This window comes from Polyodon spathula, chromosome 2, assembly GCF_017654505.1.
Source record: "Polyodon spathula isolate WHYD16114869_AA chromosome 2, ASM1765450v1, whole genome shotgun sequence".
In the NCBI taxonomy this organism is placed as follows: domain Eukaryota; kingdom Metazoa; phylum Chordata; class Actinopteri; order Acipenseriformes; family Polyodontidae; genus Polyodon; species Polyodon spathula.
This window is the reverse complement of record NC_054535.1, coordinates 41,666,852-41,688,804: the sequence shown is the minus strand read 5'-3', so window position 1 is coordinate 41,688,804 and position 21,953 is coordinate 41,666,852. Positions and strand designations below refer to the sequence as shown.

Sequence of the window (21,953 nt, the reverse complement as noted above, 5' to 3'; positions counted from 1 at the left end):
GCATAGAAGCTTGATTGTGAGAGAAATTAATGTTATACTGAACTCTTGTGGTTACATTTAGTACTACTAAAAAAGTGCAGTATAAATTTGTAATCTAATCATGAGCCAACTACACTACAGTGATTCAGAAATACATTGCTTTTAGAAGGTGCAGCTTTAGCAAAGACTCAGACACACTAAATTCTGATTGAGAAAGCAAACTCATGTGTGGCTCTTGGGCTGTTTTACATCACTTAAATTCCCTTGTTAGTTATCCCAGTAATGAGGGATTTACACCCAATACACAAAAATGGAACAGGTTTGGTAAACAAAAATTCCTAGCACCAGTGTGCAGCTTACAGTCAACCAAGTCTATCAGCAAATTTCTAAAATGCTTTTGAAAAGTGGCACATTCTTTTAAGCTATTGTCGACCAAGTTAAGTTACGCACAATGAAACACAATTTTAGTAGAAATGTGTGGTACTCAGGCCATTTACAGGAATACAGAAACAGTTTGTCACCTAGCTGTTAGGTTCACAACCTTACCTTGCACTCCTGTGTGTTTATCAGCAAAGACAACTTATTTTACATGTGTTTGGAATTATATGCATCACACATGGGAGGGGTCAAACGAATAAACACTATCATATAATAGACGTATCCCCTCCTCCAGGTTCAGACACCATTAGCATTACTCCAACACTAAGTTTGTTCAATAAATTCTTAACCAGCGGTCCAGATAAGCTGCGTACCCGACGTTTTTATACACTAAATTAAAACTGAATGCGTAAAAATACGCACAGCAATTTTGCGGCACAGCTTGTCCACCTCCCTTAAAACCTCCACTAACTACTACATCTTCAAAAATACAACGTGTTTAGTTACTAGAAAACTGTAGACAAGAACCAAACAACAAACATTATCCAATCTCTGGCTAGCCCTGTTGTCTTTGAAGCCAATCACAGGAAGAATACAAAAAATGTGAAGCTACACAGGTTGAAGTGTAAACACCCCAGCCCAGCTACAAATCATTTAACACAGAACATTCTACAACACCCGTTTGAGAGAATTAAAGGGAAAGCAAGACAGTTTACTATGCAACTATATAAAATTATTACCACTTGATTGACTTCCCAGCAGCTGCAGATCTCGCACATACACAGTCTCGTCATTGCTGTCGTGGTTTGTGTTCCATTAACCTTCCTGTTTGTATAGTGTAGTGATTTTCAGTACTTTCTCCATTTCTTTATTTTGCTCCATCGTCTTTCCCGTACTTATTAAAATCGGCGCTTTTTAAAACTTCCTTCTTTGTTTATAACAACGTATTTGTAGTTTTTAAAATTACTTAATTTAATGAATCTAAAAACACAGTTCAGCAAAAATAAAAAGCAATGGTGTATTTTAAGGGAGTTCATCTTAGAACAATGTTATTGAAAATGACTTATATGAATAGAACAATGGCATTTGCACTGAACTTACATTGTATATAAATTCTATACATTTCACTGTTGAAGTATCCCTTCACTTCTAGGAACTTATCTACCAAACAAAAGTTGTAACAGTCAACTATGCAATATTAGTAGGTAATTCTTGATAATTGTATCTTTGATCATTTACTTTAAGTTTGCTCTTAAAAGTAAAAAAAAAAACACACACACAACACACATGCCAGATGTTAACTGCATTTTACTACTGGCAAGACTGGGATATTGAGGATTTCTATTGGCCTAACAAGCTGCGAATGGTCTGGAGACTTCTCATTTACATCATCTGTCAGTTGACAGAGTACTATCAGTATTAACTTGCTTCAATTTGTTTTTGTTTCTTTAAAAAGTGTGAACACTCTGCACTGCAGAATACAAAAAGGTTTTAATCATATTAAATTGATATCATTCAATAGCTAAACCTTCAATATAGACATGTCCCGTAAATGCGTATAAAATCATATGGTACTTGCTCTTTCCTGTGTAGTAACCTTGTCAATGTCCTGCTACGCTTACCAGAGAAAAGTGGAGATGTTCTTACAGCAGGTAGCAAGTACATGCTATTAGACTGATCAGAAATTAAATGTGTGCAAACTTTTTTTGAAAGGTTGGTAAACAAGGTAATGCTGGTTTGTAACCCAAAGCCGCATGTTAAAACAGGGTTCATGTTAAATTCCAAACATCTATTTGCTTTATCTTGGAATTTCCATCAAACAAAACTGTTACAATCTTTATTACTCTTTCAGTTCTATTTACAATTTCAGAAAATAAATAAAAATTGCCTTTCCCATTGCCGATGTTAAACAGTACAAAGCATCAAACCTTGACAATAGCAGTTTTATGCAATAAAAAAAATATAATAAAAAAAGTAACTACCATTGCATACATCCCTTAGAATGGAAGCTATTGTTGATTTTCCAGTGGTTTGAATATAGGAATATGGAGGTTTGTCTCTGGGACAAGTTTTACATGAACTTTAAGGTCCACCACAGCTATTTGCCCATGAACAAAACATTTGTTACATAGTAAATTCCCAAAAGTTATACTCTTAATCCCTACAGCTGTAGACCCCAATTAGATCAGACGAGGTCAAAATCTTCTGCTCCATCACCCAGAACACTCCGAAAATCATTCAATGGAGAAAATGCTGCCAACTTTGGAAGCGTCAATCTCTTGTCTTTACTGGTGGGAGTCAGGGTTTCCAAGAAGTCCAGATCCAAAGTGAACACCCGATCCACTCTCTCCCATTGTGCAGGTTCTGGGTTTACATCAACAGACTGGGGACTAGTCTCCACATCTGGCTCCTCAACCTCTTCAGGGGGAAAGGTTTTTGAATAAGCCTGCCTGATTTTCTCATACCTGCTTCGGAATGACTGGAAGTCTACCCTTTGCTCTTTATGAATCTCTGCCAGGTTTGCTGTAAGACAGTAGTTCTCCTTTTCTGTCACTTTATTGCAATCCATGCCTTCATCTTCTGAACAAAGTCCACTAGAACTGTTAAGACTCTCGTTGCCAAGCATTTCAGGGAGCGTTTCATTGGAGATTCCAAATTGGACAATATCGCTGTCAGCACAGCCTTCAATTCCAAGCATGTGAGTAGAATTCCAAGATAGCGTGGAGTGCAGTGAAACACTTTCTACCCCGTACGATAATTCACAAAAATCTGTCAGTTTTCTGTTTGGCAAATGTCTGCCAGCTTGTAAAGCTGGTTTCATATTTAAGAAAGACACTTCAGGGCTTAATTTATGTTGCATTACAGGGTCATGATCTGGGCTCCCTGCTCCATTACTTGCACTATTCCATGAGGAAACCTCACTTTGTAAGTCTTTTATTACCCCTGTCTTGAACAATTTCTTTGTCTCACAACTGGCTACAGGTGTAGGAAAGTCTGTCCAATTTGCCAATTTATTAACTGGGTCTGACAAAGTCTCCTCAAGTTCAGAGCCTTGCGGCGACATAAAGCAAGCTATGCTCGAATCCACCAAATTGTCAAGTTGCTCCTCAGTCTCATCTGAAATCTGTTTTCCTGACAATCTTGCCTGTTGTGCTTCTCCTTCCACAACAGCTTTTCTCCATGAAATTCTTATATCTGAAACTGAAAAAAAAAAACATTTAAATAATTAAAAAAAAAAAGTTACAACAGTATCAGAGATGCAATCTGGAAGCTCGTTCCCTTCAGATAAAACCATAAAAAAAAAGGTTAAAGATGCAACCAAATTGTTTGTCAGCCTCGTATCTGTCCGTTGTGATTACTCTCAGTTCACCCCCATCATCAGAAGGCAGTCTTTTTTGTAGGGAAGGTTTGTGGAAGCCAGAACACATCTTACTTTACCTGTGTATCACCCTCCCAAACCAATTTGTCCAACCAAGCCCTAAAGTAAATCGCACATTTTAGTAATTCAAATCAGAAGTGGAATGGAATTGGTTACCCCTGATCTACACTTACGTAAGCTCTCTGGTGTGCGAGGAAGCTCCTTCCGTGTCATAAATGGATCCGAAGTTAATGTGCTTAATATATCCTCCAGTTCAAATGCTTTCCTTCCAAAACCAGCAGGGCTGGTTGCCACAGCTTCAGCAAACTGCAGAATAAATTTATAATTGTAAGAAAGAAAAAAAGAAAAACAAAATTCTATAGTTAAATAGCTGTTAACAGTCTATGCTACATGCTTGTCAGCCTCGTATCTGTCCGTTGTGATTTCTCTCACTTCGCCCCGGTCATCAGAAAGTAGTTTTATTGTAGGGAAGGTTTGTGGCAGATAGAACACATCTTACTTCTACCTGTGTATCACCCTCCCACGAATGTGTAGCTTAAAGAATGACAGGTTGCAATAGCAGTAAACAACCTGGCTGCAATGGGAAACCATCCCAGACTGCTGAGACCATTTTAAATCGCAGTCCTGTTATTTAAGTAAGGAGTTGACTGTTTTAATTCACTGTATAAATAAATTGCCTTTTATGGATCCACAGTGCATCACCGTAATAAAATAAATAGAGATCTCTATTGGTACTTGTGTGTACTGAATGGTCTGCTAATGTGCATCTCTCTACATTCAGGTATTGTTTTATGTACATGTATAGTCAACTGAATGCAGAGATACATACTGCATTCCTTCTAATTTAAGTGCTTTTTAAATTTCTTTTAACCATTTCTTGCTTTTCAAAAATAGCCTGTGTCTTAAATTAGAGTACCCAATATAGTGATGCGTGTATTACAAAAAACTAAGCCAACAAAAAAGATGTAACTACCGGAGTATACAAACAGCAACGTGACTGACTGCCGAGAAAAGACATCAAAAGGCGTCTGCCCGAATACACAAGCTGCAACGTGACACTGCTGAGAAAAAAAAACAAACCTAGCTTCCTGAGGAATTCTAAGAGAAATGTTTACAATTCTTGCATTTCTAACACAGTACCAGATGGGACAGATCGGAAATGCTGATCAGAACCCCGTAATTTTCGACATGCCAAGCACTTTTCAATGCTATTGTGGATGCTGGGTTACATGTTGCCTGATGCCGAGGAGCGTCGTGTCGTGCTTGCTGTTGCCAGGACGTCTTAAGCGAGTGGTGGTGTGTGTACGACAGAGACATCGTCTTAAGTATTATACAGTGCGCAGCACAATAAACAAGCTCCGTGGTTTAGCTACAACACTGTAGCGTGTCAATTGTGAAGTTGCCATAGCTTTACATGTGGGACAAATGTTTTGCTCCAGCCATATCACGTTCAGTAATCTTCCAAGAGAATGGGGTAATGACAATGTTCAGTTTTTACTGGTAAGAGAGTTAGGGACTAGAGAATAATAATAAGTTTAAATGTAAAATATGAATGTTTATTGGAATTAATATAAATACTAATTTTCTGTATAAATCATTCCAGGAGTAACTGTTACTGAATAATTGATCCTGTCAGCAGTATGCAGGCTGGGGCTTATTTACTGCTGTGTCTTTCCTGCACATTGTGTCATTCATGATCTTGTCTTTGTGAACGTCAGTCATTGTGTGCACAACCAGTGTGAAGTATTCTTCCAATGCCAAAATAACATTTATGCCTGTGAACACTAGGAAGTTGCTGTTTCCTGTGTTCCAAAAACATCTGTGCTCCCTAGTTAACACAAGGAGGACCGGAGATATACTCATACCTAGAAGCCCAGCTGCAGTCTTTGACGGCTGTATTCAAAACACTGTAAATAGTATAACGAAAGCAGAAACAGTCAGATGTAATTAATTTTTTATTATAGAGTAAGCCACAAACATCTCGCCAACCTGGCATTGGTGTCTCTTGTGGCTCTCAAGGGGTTGCCAGCTTCAGCTGTGGGTACACGCTTGGCAGTCTCCCTCTAGCGAAGTTCCTGTGCTAGCTGTAAAATATATTGTTAAATCCTTCCCCCTGCTTTCTTTGTAAAGTACCCAGGAGTTGATGGCTGCTAGGTCCAATACATTGTAAAACACCTGAACAGACTACCGTCAGGAGCCAGCTTTCACAGAATACTTCTGTGCCATTCATATTTTGTTGTGTAGTAAAACTCCACCGTTTCTGGTATTTGTTTTCAATAGTCCCGGTGCTAATCGACCGACCAAAACAGCGCAGCTGGCAAGCAGGCGCCAGCCTTCAAAAGGCTGATTGAAAACAATTGACCGTCAGTCTTTCACTCAGGCAGAGAGTATGACAACACCGGATTGAAGGGGTGTTCTTTACAACTTACGTGTGGATTTTAACCTGCACTCTGAACTTAACGAAAATACAGCAAATCTTTAACAAAGCGGCGTGTGTCCCAGTCATCTATCAGCCCTGTGACACTGGCCAAAGGGGTTTTGATGGGAATTAAGTTCTGCACAATTAAAAGTTTTTAAAACAATGCCTTTGCCATACTCTGCTTGATATCAACTGTTAAAATAAACATTGGTGTACCTTATCTGCCAGGTTGTCATATTCCTTGTAAAGAGCATTGGCTTGGATCCTTCCCAGGCTCTGGGTTCGTTTTCTCTTGCAGCTAAAGTCATTAACTGAAGTTAACGATTTATATACCTGGACTTCATTCCACTCATTTGGTCGTGCACCACTCACGTCAGATTCAGTACATGGCTTGTGAAAAATAAAAACAGAAAGGTCAGTAATATCGCAAGAGATGTCAATGCAAAATTAGACCCATCAGTATTAATAGAAAGTAAAGTCCCCATGAGCTACGCCCAATGTATGCAGAAATGGTAAGAGAAACTTTAAGCACATACCCTAGGGCAGATATTAAAGAAAGCAACCTCAATTAACTACTGTGACCTGTTACGTGTTTAATATACACAACATACAATTCATACATAGCTAAACAAAAGGACAGTGAAGATTTCTGCTAAATACATTTGGTCTTGGGTGTCAGTCAATATGTAATTCAGAATAACCAATAACCTGTTTTAAAAAAAAAAAAAAAAAAACACCCAGCTAAAACTACTCATACACTCAAGCCCTTGCATACAGTTGCATAGAATTTAAATTAGATAGGAGTTATTATACAAGTTTGTCAGCTTCGTATCTGTCCGTTGCGATTTCTCTCAGTTCGCCCCGGTCATCAGAAAGCAGTTTTATTGTAGGGAAGATTTGTGACAGACAGAGCATATCTTACTTCTACCTGTGTATCACCTTCCCAGAAAGGGCTACACCTACTCCAAATAGTTTTCAAAGACGACAGTAAAACAAATAATACAAAAACAGAAAGAGAATGAACCGTGAAGATATCAAAACTGCCAAAGAACTCAATAAAAAAGTAAAGCTTCACATTTTATTTTCTTAGTTTGTTTTCATGTCCATTTACATTTTGTCATGTTTGCAATGATTCTGGTAGTGGTCTTTATTGTGATTACTCAGATGCTGAATTAAAAAAAATAATAAGGTGCTTTCACCCAAGTTCAGAGTTCATTACAATTCAATAATTGCAACAGGAAAGGGGTTGGGGTCATTTTAACACAATGTTGCTCATTGCAATTTTGATCAATTATCATAATTGGGAATGGGAATATCAAAAGGAATTTAAACAGGAACTGACCCCAACCATGAATAGGAACCAACCACCCTAATTCAGGTGTTTATTACAATTGAATAATTGCAATAACAACCACTTAATGAATGCAATCATAAAAAAGACAATGGAATTTTAAAGCTACTTACTAACAATGTATTACAAACACATTAGAAAAAACAAATATAATTTAAGAGGACCAACCTCTGACAGACTTGTACATTTTGCTCTACCAGTTGTGTTGATTATTTCAGCCAATGAGGACCTGAAATTGAGAAACAAAAAAGTAAATAAAAATGATTAGCAATCCGGGGGAAGTATTCAAACGCTAAACATACTTATACATTGCAATATGCTTGTCAGCCTCGTATCTGTCCGTTGCAATTTCTCTCAGTTCGCCCCGGTCATCAGAAGGTAGTTTTAGTGTAGGGAAGGTTTGTGACAGACAGAGCACATCTTGCTTCTACCGGTGTATCACCCTCCCAGACTTTCAACTTATACCATATCAAATCAATGATGAAATTCAGCAAGAGAGGAAAAACACACCATATAACACACATCTATTAAACCCCCAAAGGCTTATCTAATTGAAGACTTACTGTATATACCTGTAGATTTTACCAGTTTATATTTCGATTACATAATTCCAAGAAATTTTTGTTGCTCCCTCAAATGTCTCAGTAAGCCAGGTACTGGGTTTTACCACTAGATTTGAGATGCCATCTTAAATCCTCCCCCTTCATAACCACACCCTTCACAAATATCAGCATTTGCTAACTGCTAAAGCAGCCATTGTCTCTTACTCGCCTTTGCTGTTTCCACTCTCCTTTCTCTGGTATCAGGTGTTGATGCTCAGGTCATTAGCAGAACATCAGATGTGAAAATGATACCAAAACTGCTCATCTACTTGACCAAGTTTACCTTATATAGAAAAACATCTAAAGCCTTCATAGGTTTAAATGTATTACTGATCATGAAGTAAAGGAATTGCCTGCACTGGTGATTGCTACCTGTGTATCATGCATGTTTTGCTGCCCCACGACAATATGCCCTTCACAGAAATTGAGGCTTGTCTTTTTTTTTTGTAGCATTGCACTTGAAAGCTAAGCAACATTGATTCGATTGGAAATGCATTGTCATTTTGTGCTGAGATTTAAAGGCCTGTTAGAAATGTATAGGTAAAGATATTGGTGGTTTATCTTAATGACATTTTTCCACAACCAGTGTTAAATCCATGGTTGTCAGGTAGTACATTGTTATAGAGGAGAGGACAACCAAATTATTTCCTATGAATTATCGTCAGTTTTCCAGAAATTTCTATTTTCAAGGCAACAGTGGGCCAAAATAAGTTCTTATTGACACTCATCTTTTCCCTTCCAGTTGCCTCCTTTACCTGAAATGGTCACAGCATCAGCCTGACTAGTCAGATCATATTGGAAAAAAAAAAAAAAAGTGAACAATTTAACTGAAAATGGATTAGTTGTGGTTTTGAAGAAACCAAACCCCACCCCCACACCCAAGTGCAGATGTTTACACCACAAACAGTGCATGGTCAAGTCTTTGTCTCAAGTGAGAATATTGCATTATCCCCTAAGCTCCAGCAAAACTGCAAATAGGTACATCTTTATCAAATCATACCTTCTATGATCCAATTCCTTTTCCATATTCTTCCCCAAGTCACACAAGAAGCTGTTTGATGAGGTCCCTTCCTTTGGTGAATCTGATCCAAAAAGGCACATTTGATTTAAGCAGGGAACCAACTACAGCATACAGTCCTTGCTATTTTCCTAGTATAATGATAATTGCTTGGTCAAAAGGCTCACTTTTGAAATGGCCTTTGGAGAATACACCGATATATCACCACGGTTTTCTCGGACATTCTCTTAAGTGGTTTATGACAGGGTACTGTTTACATTTTCTTAAATAGATAAATACAATAAAAAGTCTAATCTCGACCTGCAATAGGCTGATCAAACTGATGTTTAGATTTACTAAACAGCCTTATTATGTATTTAATATCAAATTGTTAACTTTTAAATGCTATTAAACCACCCAATTCTAGATAAAAAAAACAAAACACACAATTATAGCAAACTTATTTAAAAAGTAAAATAAATGTTTTGCAAAAACTGTAAAATGAATATAAGCAGCAGTCATAGCACTAACAATATTACGTGTTACAGGTTCATTTAGCACCAGGCAATGGATTTAGTAACTCAGGGATGGTTCACACAACTCTGATCTACATAAGAGATGCCAACACATCCCTCACTACTTGTCAAATTAAAATAGCAATTGCACAGAACCCACCTGGAAATGCTGCTGGATACTGAGAGAATACACTCATTTTGTAGCCAGCTTCTGTGGCAGGCTCAAAAGACAAGGCAGACATGGCCGGGAGCAGATCAAGAGCCTGGGGGGGAAGACGGACAGACACAACAATACAGTTATAAACTACACTAGGATTTCAGCTACATTTTCATTAATTCATTTTAACTTAAAGCGTTTCATTCCAACGTAATAAATCCAGAAATAGCCATCTCTAACACTCCTTAAAGAATGTAGTATTCTACTACTCACTGGATTCTCATTGTTTAGTAGACTCAACGGATTCTGCTTCAACAGTCCTTCCCACTTCTTATCCCAGGCCTTTTCTTTTTCAAGTATTGATTCTTTTACATCAGGGAGGGCCTCCTTTGTAATTTTCTCCCTATTGATGAAGTCCAGACCCCAGTATGTCAAATGAAAGTAAAACACACTGCACCACATAGTATAATTAAGGTTCACTCGCTGTGGCAAAATGCCCTGTCCCTGGGCTATTTATTTGTGTTTTATGTTGTATGTAGTGTGATAATGTTGGTATGTATAGTCAGTCATCGGTACACGGGATATAAATGGGTCTGTATATTTGTATTTAGGCAAGAGGATTGCACACGACTCCAGTTGCAGATTAAAAAGCATACAGCATGTGTTCACGGGAGTGCACTAATTTAATTCACGTGCAGTTGCAATAGTGTCTCGGTACAGCTGCATAAAAGCATGCATGTTTCACTCACTCTGGGTTCAGTGTGTGGAGAATGGGTGAGAGAGGAGAAGATTTATATTATACACTACACTTACATTTGCTATTGTGTGCTGGCAGTGCCAGCACGGTACTTGTGTTCTGTTCGTCCACCGTTTGTCTGTCTATTTGTTTTGGCCCACGCGCCATTTATTTTGTAAGTGTTTGTGTTTTGTTCAACCTTTTATTTTCTGTATGTTTATTAAATACATGCAACAGTGCGTTTCATTCACCATTTCACCTCGCAATGCTATGTGTTCCTTTCTGGTCTGACGTCACCACTAAAGCCAGCTTGTTCACACTCGCCAATAAATTCCAAAAGGTTAGGCTATAAAGGCACTACCAAAAATATTTATCCACTGATAAAATATGCATGTACAGCCAGTTCAATTCAGTAACAGAAAAAACACACAATCACCTACACAACTTTAGAAACCTGGGGAAAGTCACAGAAAATCCACATGTACTGGCCTTTGCATTCTTGTATCACAAATAAAGTTAATACCTCAAGCGTTTCAGACCCTGCAAAGTTTTAGTCTGGAGTTTCATTTGTCCCTCAATTAACTGCACATCTAATTCCACTTTACAGGGGCCTGTCCGCAATTGCTCTTCACAGAGAAGCTTCAGGGCGTCATTCAATAGCTCAATGATTCTTATGAAATTTATATTTCCAGCCTCATACAGATTACCAGTGTGTAACTGAAAGAGACAAAAGGAGTTTTAAAAAACAGTGAATTAAAAAACACGGTATAATATTTAAAAACCTAAATCTGAAGTGTAGTTGCTTGAAAGGTGAGATGGTCAAAGTCTCCTAGTGCAAGAATATGTTGACGTTGGTCTTAATAGTATTTGTAAGCCATGAGCAATGACTGCTTTTTGATTGACTAGTAGGTCCATCATCCCAGGCAGACGTCACTTCTCCAGAAAGATTATGTTGGCCAACTTATTGGTTAAGGGCGCATGACAGCCCTTTGTTATACAGCAGTTATCTGCATGAGATTGTGTCATCGTTGTTTATAGACCAAGCAAGATGGATCAAGACTTGGTAAATGTGTGTTTAGCCATTACATATCTTCATTCATTCATTGAGTTTACTTACCGTGTGCACAGATTTTTCGATCTTTTCCAGCAACAACCTTGGAACCTTCACCGAAACATCAGTGCCATCAAGAGTGTACTGGTCAACACTGCCTTTAACAACCGAGTCCACAACCTCTTTTTCATGTTCCAGATGGGAAATTACTTCTTTTAAACATGCCCAGAGGGATTGAACCTGAGGGAACAAAACAGTTTCATCCCACTCACAATCAACATAAAAAGGCCATTGCGAGTGTCCAACCTTTATTAAATATGCAAAATAAATATGCTAATACCAGCATAGGATTACTAAATTTGGCTGTGCCAGCCTTTTTGCATGTTACAAAAGTAGCGTAATGCATTGAATATTCCTAAACTCAGTTTCAATAACTAAATAAAAAAATAAAACATGAAAACCAGTTTAAGTACTTTTCATTTTCAACAATATATGTGCTACAGTGCCAGGGGTATAGGTATATACCATTATTTCAATATGTTTTTGGAGCCGTTAGCTGCATATAGTAACAGAAGTTAATGTAAAACTGTAGTTAATGTGAACTGTACCATAGTGTGAATGATCGACTTCAGAGCCATGTTATTATATGGGTTTATTCAGCCAGGTTTAATATCTCAAGACTATATGCCAAAAGGAAATTCTATTAACACTACTTCTGGAAATAATGTGTACAGGTCTGCTCTTGATTTTCATATTTAACCAAAATGCTATAAATCCTATCGACTATGCGCCACCAATCCCATTTAATTCACACACAGCCCACCAGAAGTGGTATGTATCATACACTCCAATAATTTTTTTACATTTTTCAAATTGCTTCCCATCCACTTCATATTCTGGTGTTTTTTACATGTACATCGAGCAAAGCTGGCGATCAGCGAGTGCAATAAGCTGCATTACAAACGGATAGGTTAATTTGCTACACAAGGTAATGGTTGCGGGGACCAGCACATATTTACATTTACTGGATCCAAGGACGACCCAAGCCCCAGTGCATTATTTCTCAAACAAATCGTTTAAACCTGCTATATTGAGACACCATTTATCTACAATGCATTCAGAATGAAAAAAAAAACACAACAAAATGTTAAACAAAAGAAACAGGAACTATGCCATCAGCAACTTTCCATGCGCAAAATGACAACATTCCTTGCTGACCATGTAGCGAAGATTTAAGCCCAGGAATCTCATTAAGTCAGGTATGTCATGTAAATATTTACTTCCGACACGTGCCAATACAGATTAGTTTCAAAATCTGAAATCTGAAAAAAAAATGCGTGGCAAGTGGTAAGTGGGGAAAAATGCAAACATCAAGGTGGTCCCTACATTGAAAAAGGTTGGGAACAACTGAAATAGAAGTATTCCTCAAAGTCTTCAATACTGTAAACTGTAAATATGGTTTAGGATGCTTGGGAAAAAATCACAAACCTTTTTAATCTTCCCAGCACAAACACCCCTTTCTTGGTCGTCGTGATCATTTTTCAATCTGGCAATAAAAACATAAATCTGTACAAATCGGGTTTGTGTGTTAACGTCATACGCAAATGCATGCTACAGATGCTTTGCAAGGAGTTAACCATTATGGTAATATTGTTATATATTTTGGTGACACGCTTTGGTCTTTGACAGAACTATATTAGGTGGCACTAGTAGCAATTCTCAATTTAAAAAAAGGACTACTCTAAAGAGAGACATGGGTCTATTTTCACAATGTATTTACATAGCAACATAGCAAAAAAGGCGCAAAAAGAGTATGTCACTTACTTCCGCAAATTATCATATTCAACACTTTCAGCTCTCAGATCTCTCATAGATTTTACCAATGACCTGCAAAATGACAAGACAGACACATGATCAGATAACAATTACATGTTTACTTTATGATGCTACACATGAGCAACTGGAAGATTACAATCAATGAATGATACATTAACAGAACCTGCTGAATATGTACAAAATACAGCTTTTAAGACCACAAAGGTCTCTTTAGACAAGATGCCCACACAGTCATTTCAATGTATCACTGAACACAAGCACACCCTCAGGGGAACTGAAGCTAGTGTCCTGAATTCAAGTTAGCCTCCAATTGGTGTCAGCTTTATATATTTTGTGGATTAGACAGTGAAACATTAAGCTGTTAAATGGGCACTGCAGTAGTCAAATACTAAGCTTTCTTTAAACTAATGCAGCTGTGTTTCCATGTCAATCCTTTCTTTATATAAAGAATTGTTGCATAGTAAGTTTATTTTCTTAAATGACAAAAAAAAAAAAAGAATTTGGTCGTACTGCTCATCACTGGTGTATCGCTCAGATTTGTGTGTTACTGGCAAAGCCCGAAATGTGGGCAATTTGCAAACTGCTCGCTGACTGGCAAAGCCAGAAATAAAAATTAAAATAACTTTTCAGCCTTTGCCAAGGCAAACCATTGTCTGCCCATTGCTTTTCAGGCAGAGTCCAAATCACTCCTCCTGTTCTTTCATTCTTGTTCCAAGTGACAGGCAGACCTTCGGAACAAGGAATGAACACGAGAAACCTCACAGACACTTGCGTAGTACCATCGGCAACAGCCGGATAGGAATCGAGATATATATATATAAAACCTGTCACACTTCAGAACATATTACCCCCAACTCCAGAATTTAACTTTAGGACTGAAGTCGTATTTTGTACTGTAATTCTTTATGTATTTTTTGTACACAACTGTAAGTCAACCTGGGTAAGTGTCTGCCAAGAAATAACAATATCAGAAAAAAATTAACATGAGAAATCCCACCGACACTTGCATATAAAAAGGACAGTATTATTAATAACAACCAACTGTGTGGAACATGAATGCGTAGCTCTTTTACTACTACTTACTGTGCTTTTTTTTGGTACTCCTGGATCAAATTATGCTGCCTTAAGGCTGCTTGTTGAAACCTATTTTTTACAAGTTTACATCTCATTGTTTTTGTCTCCAAATACTGAGCCTTTGAACCTGCAACTTCTGCTTCCCATGTATCATCAGCTTCAAGACAAAAAAAAAAAGGTGCAACATTTAATACCCTTACAAGAAAAACAAAATATAAAAACTATTACTACAAAGAATTGTAGCCATAAAGAAATGGAACATGCACACAACATATTCTTCTAAGCAATCGCCATCACTTAAAGAAATGTAATGATTTGACTCTTCCGATGTTACTTGTATCAAACTTCTAAATTATCAAAACCTTGCAATTTCAAGATCATTTTCATTTACCCAGTAAAAACACAAATAGTAACGTATGACATATGTAAAGTAATCTGAAATCAGGCATCATACTTACCCCTGACATGTTTCTTTATGGCCTGCATCACAACATATTTGGCAAAGTGGAAGATCAGATTAATAAACTTGGCACCACCCGGAGAAAGAAATAAAGAAGCAACAATTTTGGGAAAGCAACCCCCACATTCATTCTAAGAGAAAACAAAAATAGACATTAATTAATTATTTGACAACTACTGTTATAAATTACACAGAATCTTATCTGGTGTGCACCAACAACCCTTTTCCTACTGTAAGTAGGTCTAGAATTCCAGGGATTCAAAGAAAACATGGCTGGGGGAAAAAGATTACCACTGCATAGCAGTTTTCAGCTTGGGAATTTAATCACACTTGGTTTCTTAAGGCTAAATTAAGTTCATGTAATATACTGGTATGCAATGGGAGTCATGATTATTTTTTTGTAAAACAGCCAGCTCACCTTTCATCTTCTAACTTGAAACCCTTTCAAAATGTACTGAAATTTATCATAAATGTGTTCTAGGTGTAAACTGAACAGCCTCAGTTATTGACTTTTCTTTCCTGATAAAACTCAATGTTCCACAACCCTCCAACATCCTATATCTGGCTTATTAACCAACAAGCATCTCCCACTATAGCCGATATGATTTGATGTAAACCATTGAGGCACTTCATCACGTTTGAACTTGGATCTATTCTACAGTGACACCTTTGTAGACGTACATAGATTTCCTGCAGCCACCCATAGCTCATCTTACGAAACTCTGCATCCGTCTTTCTATCCAGTGGAGGCCAGCAAAACCTTGATGTAAAAAGGGAACAAATTGATCAGTTAGGCCTACAATTTTAGTCCAAACCACATACTTTATCCACAAATTCTTGTCAGGATAACTATCAACTCAAAGTATAATAAGTAACTACAGTAGTTTGCTATTTAATAACCATACCTGAACACATCGTTGGCACGTGTGGGGTTCAATTTTTCAAATAAGAAGTGGGCTACAATGTAAAAAGCATCCTTGTTGGGTTTGCTAAACATATGCCTAAAAGAAAAAATATGTTTAAAAAACAAAAGGCTTCACAGCAAAATGCATAAATCAGGAATACATTGAAAGCCAACTTGCTTTCAATAGGATTGCCACATTGTATAGCCTTAAGCACAAACTACTATCTTCGGATTTAATCCCAAGTAATGCAATGGTAATTTTATTAACAATAAAATAATAATATTTTAATCAGAATAGGGAGCAGTTTTTTTTTTTTTTTTTTTAAACAGACTTGACTAGTACAGACTGCACAAAGTATTGAAGTGCTGGCATGAAGAAGTGTGCTCAGATAATCTAGCCTGGTCTCTCACTATTTTGTCTGTGCAACATGAAATAAGTCAATTAATTTTTGGAAACACTTCTATATAGTTTGCTTGTGAATACAAAACAATGCATTTAAGTTATTCATATCAAATTGTTTAACTGTCAATTGCATCTGTAGCCCTGGAATATTTCTCAATAGACCGATAGGCCAACAAAAAATGTCATTCATCACGTTTATGATTAAGTCCAAACAATGTGGCAACTTACATAACGACTGCATTTATTTATAACTATATTTCAGTCTCTACAACACATTACATAAACATATATACAATCAGAGTGTAAAGCCTTCCTTTTTAAATTGGAAAAATAATGTAATGGTTTATGTTGTGTCCAAATACGGCTAGTAGTCGCAGATAACTTGCTCACTAACCAATACACACGGTATCTCTTGGCAACTTCCAAATACAGTCGTACTTGTATTAAAAGCTACCCATTAGGCAATAATTTGACAAAATATCAGCCTACATCCAATCAAAACTACACGATATACTGTAATTTACCTGAAAAGCAAGTTTTATAATAATTTAGTTATATACTCATTCGATTTGGCGATATAAATACAGTCATGCACTAAAACTATGTTGTACATCTGCTGAATAATCTATTTAAAATAACATTTTAAATCTACAGATTAAAAAATACAGATGCATGGCCTGTCCGTCTTTAAAAGGATATCTACTGTGCTGTGTTAAGTTAAAAGATTTGTTTAGTTTACTCACACGCCGAGGCTGACATGACTAGTCGGTTTGCCGATTGAAGCAGCGGCGTCACCCGGCCGAAACCCCAAAGCCAGGAGGGACATCCACAGATAATCCGCATTATGGCAGGCTGAAGACGGGACACTAGACATTCTCTTATTGCGGAATCAAAAACTATATACTAAATGTATATACATAACGTTTCTCGGGTCAACCGATTAAACTTCTGGAAAAAAATAAATAACAAAAGCCGAGAACTTCTTGCTGTATTCATCTTTCAGTGGTACGTGCTATACTATGCCCAGACAAAACAAAAAAACAAAAACAAAAAAAAAACGTAAAATGTATCAACGTCGCTATTTGATTATGCTGTTCACTGCACAGTGCAAGTTTTCCTACATAATTAATTCACGCAATTATATCAGCACAAACCTGTCTTCTGGCTTACAAAGAAGACATCTTATCAAACCGCCAAATACGTTTAAGAACGTCCCGCAAACGTCACGTGACGAGCCCAAGCTCCGGAACCTATAAAAATGTACTGCTTCTTCCACCAATCATAAGCGCTTGTAATCATCACGGGGCCAACCCATGCCTGATGAGAATCAGAATGTGATTTCAAATATTACGAAGTTATTTCAACAAATACTCACGCGCCTGAGCGGATACGAAATAATCATAAAATGTCTTTGGTGGGTGTTTTTCCATGCAACCGTTTTATATATAGCGCTAAAATAGGAGGTTTAATATAGACTGTACTCATTTGAACAATACTTGTAAAGTTAAATGGACGAAACAACGCTTGCTTCACGATAACTATTTGGTTCAGCACACCAAACTTATGTTTAACAAATTTAGAGTTTTAAAATACTTGCAACTATGCCCCCCCCCCCGAAAAAAAAAACAAGAAGTTGTATTCAAGGTATTTCCCCAAACAGTTACTGCTGAACAACAAGAATGTATTTCAAAAGGGAAATCTTTATGTATTAAGTGTTGGATAGAAAATAATAATTAGTTTATTTCAGATTTATTTGATGATTATGGAAATGTTTTGTCTTATTAAGCTTTTATGAATACTCCCTGCCATACACATGATTTTGTTACATTGTAGGTTCTGTTCCTCAAGGAATTCAGTCTCTTTTCAAGAGTCACTATGCTCATAGTAACAAAAAAATAACTTCCCCGATTTAAGGATCAGATCTAAACAGCTAGATTCTGCTTGTTCACATGTATATCGGACTTATGTCTTTGTATGTGGTTACGTCATCTACCAGCCCTGCTGCTGACCCCCCCCCCCCTGCACACTACAATGTTATAAACACTTATTAGTCAAGATTATACACATCAAGGAGTTTCAGTTTGGAATGGCAGTCTGAAAACTATCAATTGCCATTCAAACTGGACCCTCTTATTTAAATATTGTATTAATAATAAAGTCAGAGATACTGGCTCTTAAGGAACATTATATATATATATATATAGACCTCTTAAAATACAGTGAAGCTATACCCACAGAAACAGGTTTATGAATTTCAGGGTAGCGTTATTAATATCTGCCAATGTTTTAAACCATGAATATAGAACAGGATATGTACAGGTAGTAGACAAAAAATGGAAACACCTCGGTAAATGAGGGACACCAAGTATACTTAAAGCAAGGGCTAATACACAGTTGTGGCTCATGTTTTAATTAAGCAAATAACATTCCAGCATGCTGGACAGGCCTGGTTGCCTATAATTATGGCTAGCATGGCTGGAAGAGGAGACCTCAGCGACTTTGAAAGAGGGGTGATTGTTGGGGTGCGCTTGGCAGGAGCTTCAGTAACCAAGACAGCTCAGCTGATGTTTCACGAGCAATGGTGTCTAAGGTGATGTTGGCATGGAACTCCAGGGGAAAGACATCATCAGCAAAGGGCAACAGTGGGCGGAACTGCATACTCCAGGATAGTGATATCTATGCATTAATTCGAAGTGCAAGGCAAATCAGGCGAGCAACTGCAGATCAATTGACTCAACCTGGAGTGCGAGCAGCAAGTTTCATCAAAAACGGTCTGCCGAGAACTCCACAGAGCGGGATACCATAGTCAGGTTGCAGTGCACAAACCGCTCATCACACCTGGCAATGCACGTTTGCGAGTCCAGTGGTGCAAAGAGCACAGGCAATGGACTACCGAGCAGTGGAGAAATGTGACATGGTCAGATGAATCATCCTTCACCATGTTCTCAACAAATGGACGAGTGCATGTGTGGTGCCAACCTAAAGAACTCTACAGCTTGGTGCTTGGTTCCAACAGTGAAGGGTTCTGGTAGTTCCGTAATGTTGTGGGGCGCATTTTCCTGGCATGGTTTGGGTGCACTCATTCTCTTAGAAAGCAAGGTCAATGCTAATCACTACTTAATTGTACTGAGTGATCATCTTCATTCCATATTGCAGCATTTCTTTCCTGGGGGGGGGGGTCTACCAGGGTGGCAATGCCCCCATCCACAGTGTGGTCGCCCAATGGTTTGGTGAGCATGACACTGATGTTATCCAATATGTCATGGCCTTCTCAGTCACCAGATCTGAACCAAATTAAGCATTTATGGGATATTGTGGAACGATACCTGAGACCGTTTTCCACCTCCATCAAATTGACTTTCACGTGAAAGAATGATGCCACATCTCTCCTGCAGAAATCCAGAGGCTAGTAGACTCTATGCCACGGTGCATTCAGGCAGTACTGGCCGCACATAGTGGCCCAGCGCCCTATTAAGTGACTTTACATCGGTGCTTCCATTTTTTTGTCCACTACCTGTAGGCTACTAGAGGAAAAAAACATTCTCAAAATCAAAAAATTGTCAATTTACCAATTCAGTAGTGAGAAAATGAATACATATTTAGCTATGAAAAACACTTAGCTAAATTCAAATCATATGTAAGGTATTTTGTATATATTTGATTGACTAAACTTATAAAATGGATACAAATGAAAATGATGAAGCAAAAATATGCATTAAATACATTGCTATACATTTCCACTGATGAAAATTTTATCAACGGCTGGTAAGCTGGTGACCAGCCAAGAGTTCAGTAAAATTGGAACAAATGTTGAGCTTTTACTAGGGAACCAAGCAGGTACAGTATATAGAATCCCAGACAAGGTTACAGCAAATATATAACAATTAACTTTAGAACTTACACTTAAAGAATTTTAATGGACATGTTGGTTTTTCTTCAACTGGCTCAACAAACTCATCAACCAACACCAAGTCTCCTGAACCAGCAAACCAACAGCTTTGACCAGCGCTGCTCATCATTGTTCGCACTTCCTTCAGGCAGGGCCGGATTAACCCATCACGAGGCAAACATACACTTCTGGGCCCCTACCTTTTTATATGAATAACAACAAATAGCCAATTATATTCAGGGATGGTTCAGTGACATTTAAAACTGAAGTGTCCTACAATCATGTCTTATTTTACATTTTAGTATGTTGTAAGTTACTATATTAATCAATACCCTTTAATGCACTTCAATATCAGTGCATAATTGTGCATGCCAAATGGCTATGCATATGACTCATCAGTAGGTTTATAAATGTTTGTTCATATTTTTTACAGTATGTGTGTACACACTCACACACACACACACACATATATATATATATATATATAATATATATATATATATATATATATATATATATATATATATATATATATATATATATATATACAAATTCATTGTTCATGTGAGTGGTATACAGTTAAAGACTTGTGTGCTAAATATTGCATATTTCAATGCGTACAATATACAGTCCTGTAGGTGGTGTCACAACACTGCTTTTTATTTTTACCAAACCAAAAGCTACACAAAAAACACTCAAATGTCCTTCAAAACACATTTAGGCAAATTGCCACTCCATTGAGCACTAAATTATTTTCTTTACTGAAGCAGTTATGTATAAAACAGAATCAACCCTAGAAAGACTGAAACAAAAAGGCAGAAATGGATCTATAAATGTGTCATGTAAAATGTTAAATATACAACCAGGGCTAACTTAATATTTTTCATGATGTTGCAAGTCTGAGTGGTTGTTTCTCCAATAATTAGTTAACCATTTCACTTTTTGCAGCCACCATTGCCATGTTTAGCTGCTGTATACAAGCACTAATGCTACTTAATGCAGCCGTGGATTTGCTATGCCTGCTGCAAGTTACAAAGGTCAGCAGGTCTCATCTGGTCCATCTAGAGCGACATGAGGCCATGCACCGTCCTGCAGAAGCTAAACGTAAATACTGCATTGCAACGTGGACGATTAAACCTTTCAACCACAAGTACTCGGACATCCACGTCACGGCCTAAAAATGGTGCCAAAAAGATAGTCAGTGGAATTAATTGACAGCAATTAGCAAGGACAACTTCATGCACACAGAAGTGACTACACCTGTCTCTTTCCACATATGTGCAAACCTCCTTTTAGAGCACAGCATGACAAGATTTGATCTCAGCCACCCCCCATTAGCATAGTCAGGTGAACTATCAAATGCTTCATGTAAATGGAAGGGTAAACAGAAATGTAGTTAATAGTCCATCAAGAAAGCAGAATTATAATGCTAGAATTTAAGTCCAGTCTAGGTAAAAGGTTGTGGAAGTTTTCATGAATATATTGTTATCACAGAAAAATAAAATGTAACTGCTACTGTTATTCCAACAAAGACATTTTTGTTTGCAAGTATAAGGAGTCGGATATGAAGTATCTATGGAAACAAAATCATTGCAACACTGAATGGTCCCCACATGAACAGAATATGAAGGAGGACAAGTCATGGATGTACTAAAATATTCCTCATTAAGTTACTCCATTTACTGGAACTATAACTCAAAGTTTGACGTTCCTCTTTTAAAATGTCAGGAAATCACACAATTTTACTGTGTCCAGGTTTGATAATTTGATATTGCATAGCATTTAAAATAAATAAAAAAGAAAAAGAAAAAACAGTCACATTA

At 37.4% G+C, this 21,953-nt stretch overlaps 1 protein-coding gene and 4 non-coding genes across 5 annotated transcripts; all 5 read right to left on the bottom strand.

The window, feature by feature from the left end:
- Positions 1 to 1,686: 1,686 nt before the first annotated feature.
- LOC121296552 (HAUS augmin-like complex subunit 6) lies at positions 1,687 to 17,439 on the bottom strand. Its single transcript, XM_041222248.1, has 16 exons — positions 16,985 to 17,439; positions 15,840 to 15,935; positions 15,616 to 15,694; positions 14,933 to 15,065; positions 14,484 to 14,631; positions 13,389 to 13,451; positions 13,053 to 13,110; positions 11,631 to 11,804; positions 11,037 to 11,230; positions 10,051 to 10,180; positions 9,781 to 9,883; positions 9,109 to 9,190; positions 7,675 to 7,735; positions 6,372 to 6,545; positions 3,910 to 4,042; positions 1,687 to 3,558 (listed from the first exon to the last, which is right to left on the bottom strand). The coding sequence occupies exons 1-16, from the start codon at positions 17,113 to 17,115 to the stop codon at positions 2,543 to 2,545; spliced, it is 2,775 nt and encodes a 924-aa protein (XP_041078182.1). The 5' UTR covers positions 17,116 to 17,439; the 3' UTR covers positions 1,687 to 2,542.
- On the bottom strand, positions 3,683 to 3,813 carry LOC121307547. Its single transcript, XR_005948365.1, has one exon.
- Positions 4,129 to 4,259, bottom strand: LOC121307542. Its single transcript, XR_005948362.1, has one exon.
- Positions 6,971 to 7,101, bottom strand: LOC121307534. Its single transcript, XR_005948361.1, has one exon.
- LOC121307545 lies at positions 7,825 to 7,955 on the bottom strand. Its single transcript, XR_005948363.1, has one exon.
- Positions 17,440 to 21,953: the final 4,514 nt, after the last annotated feature.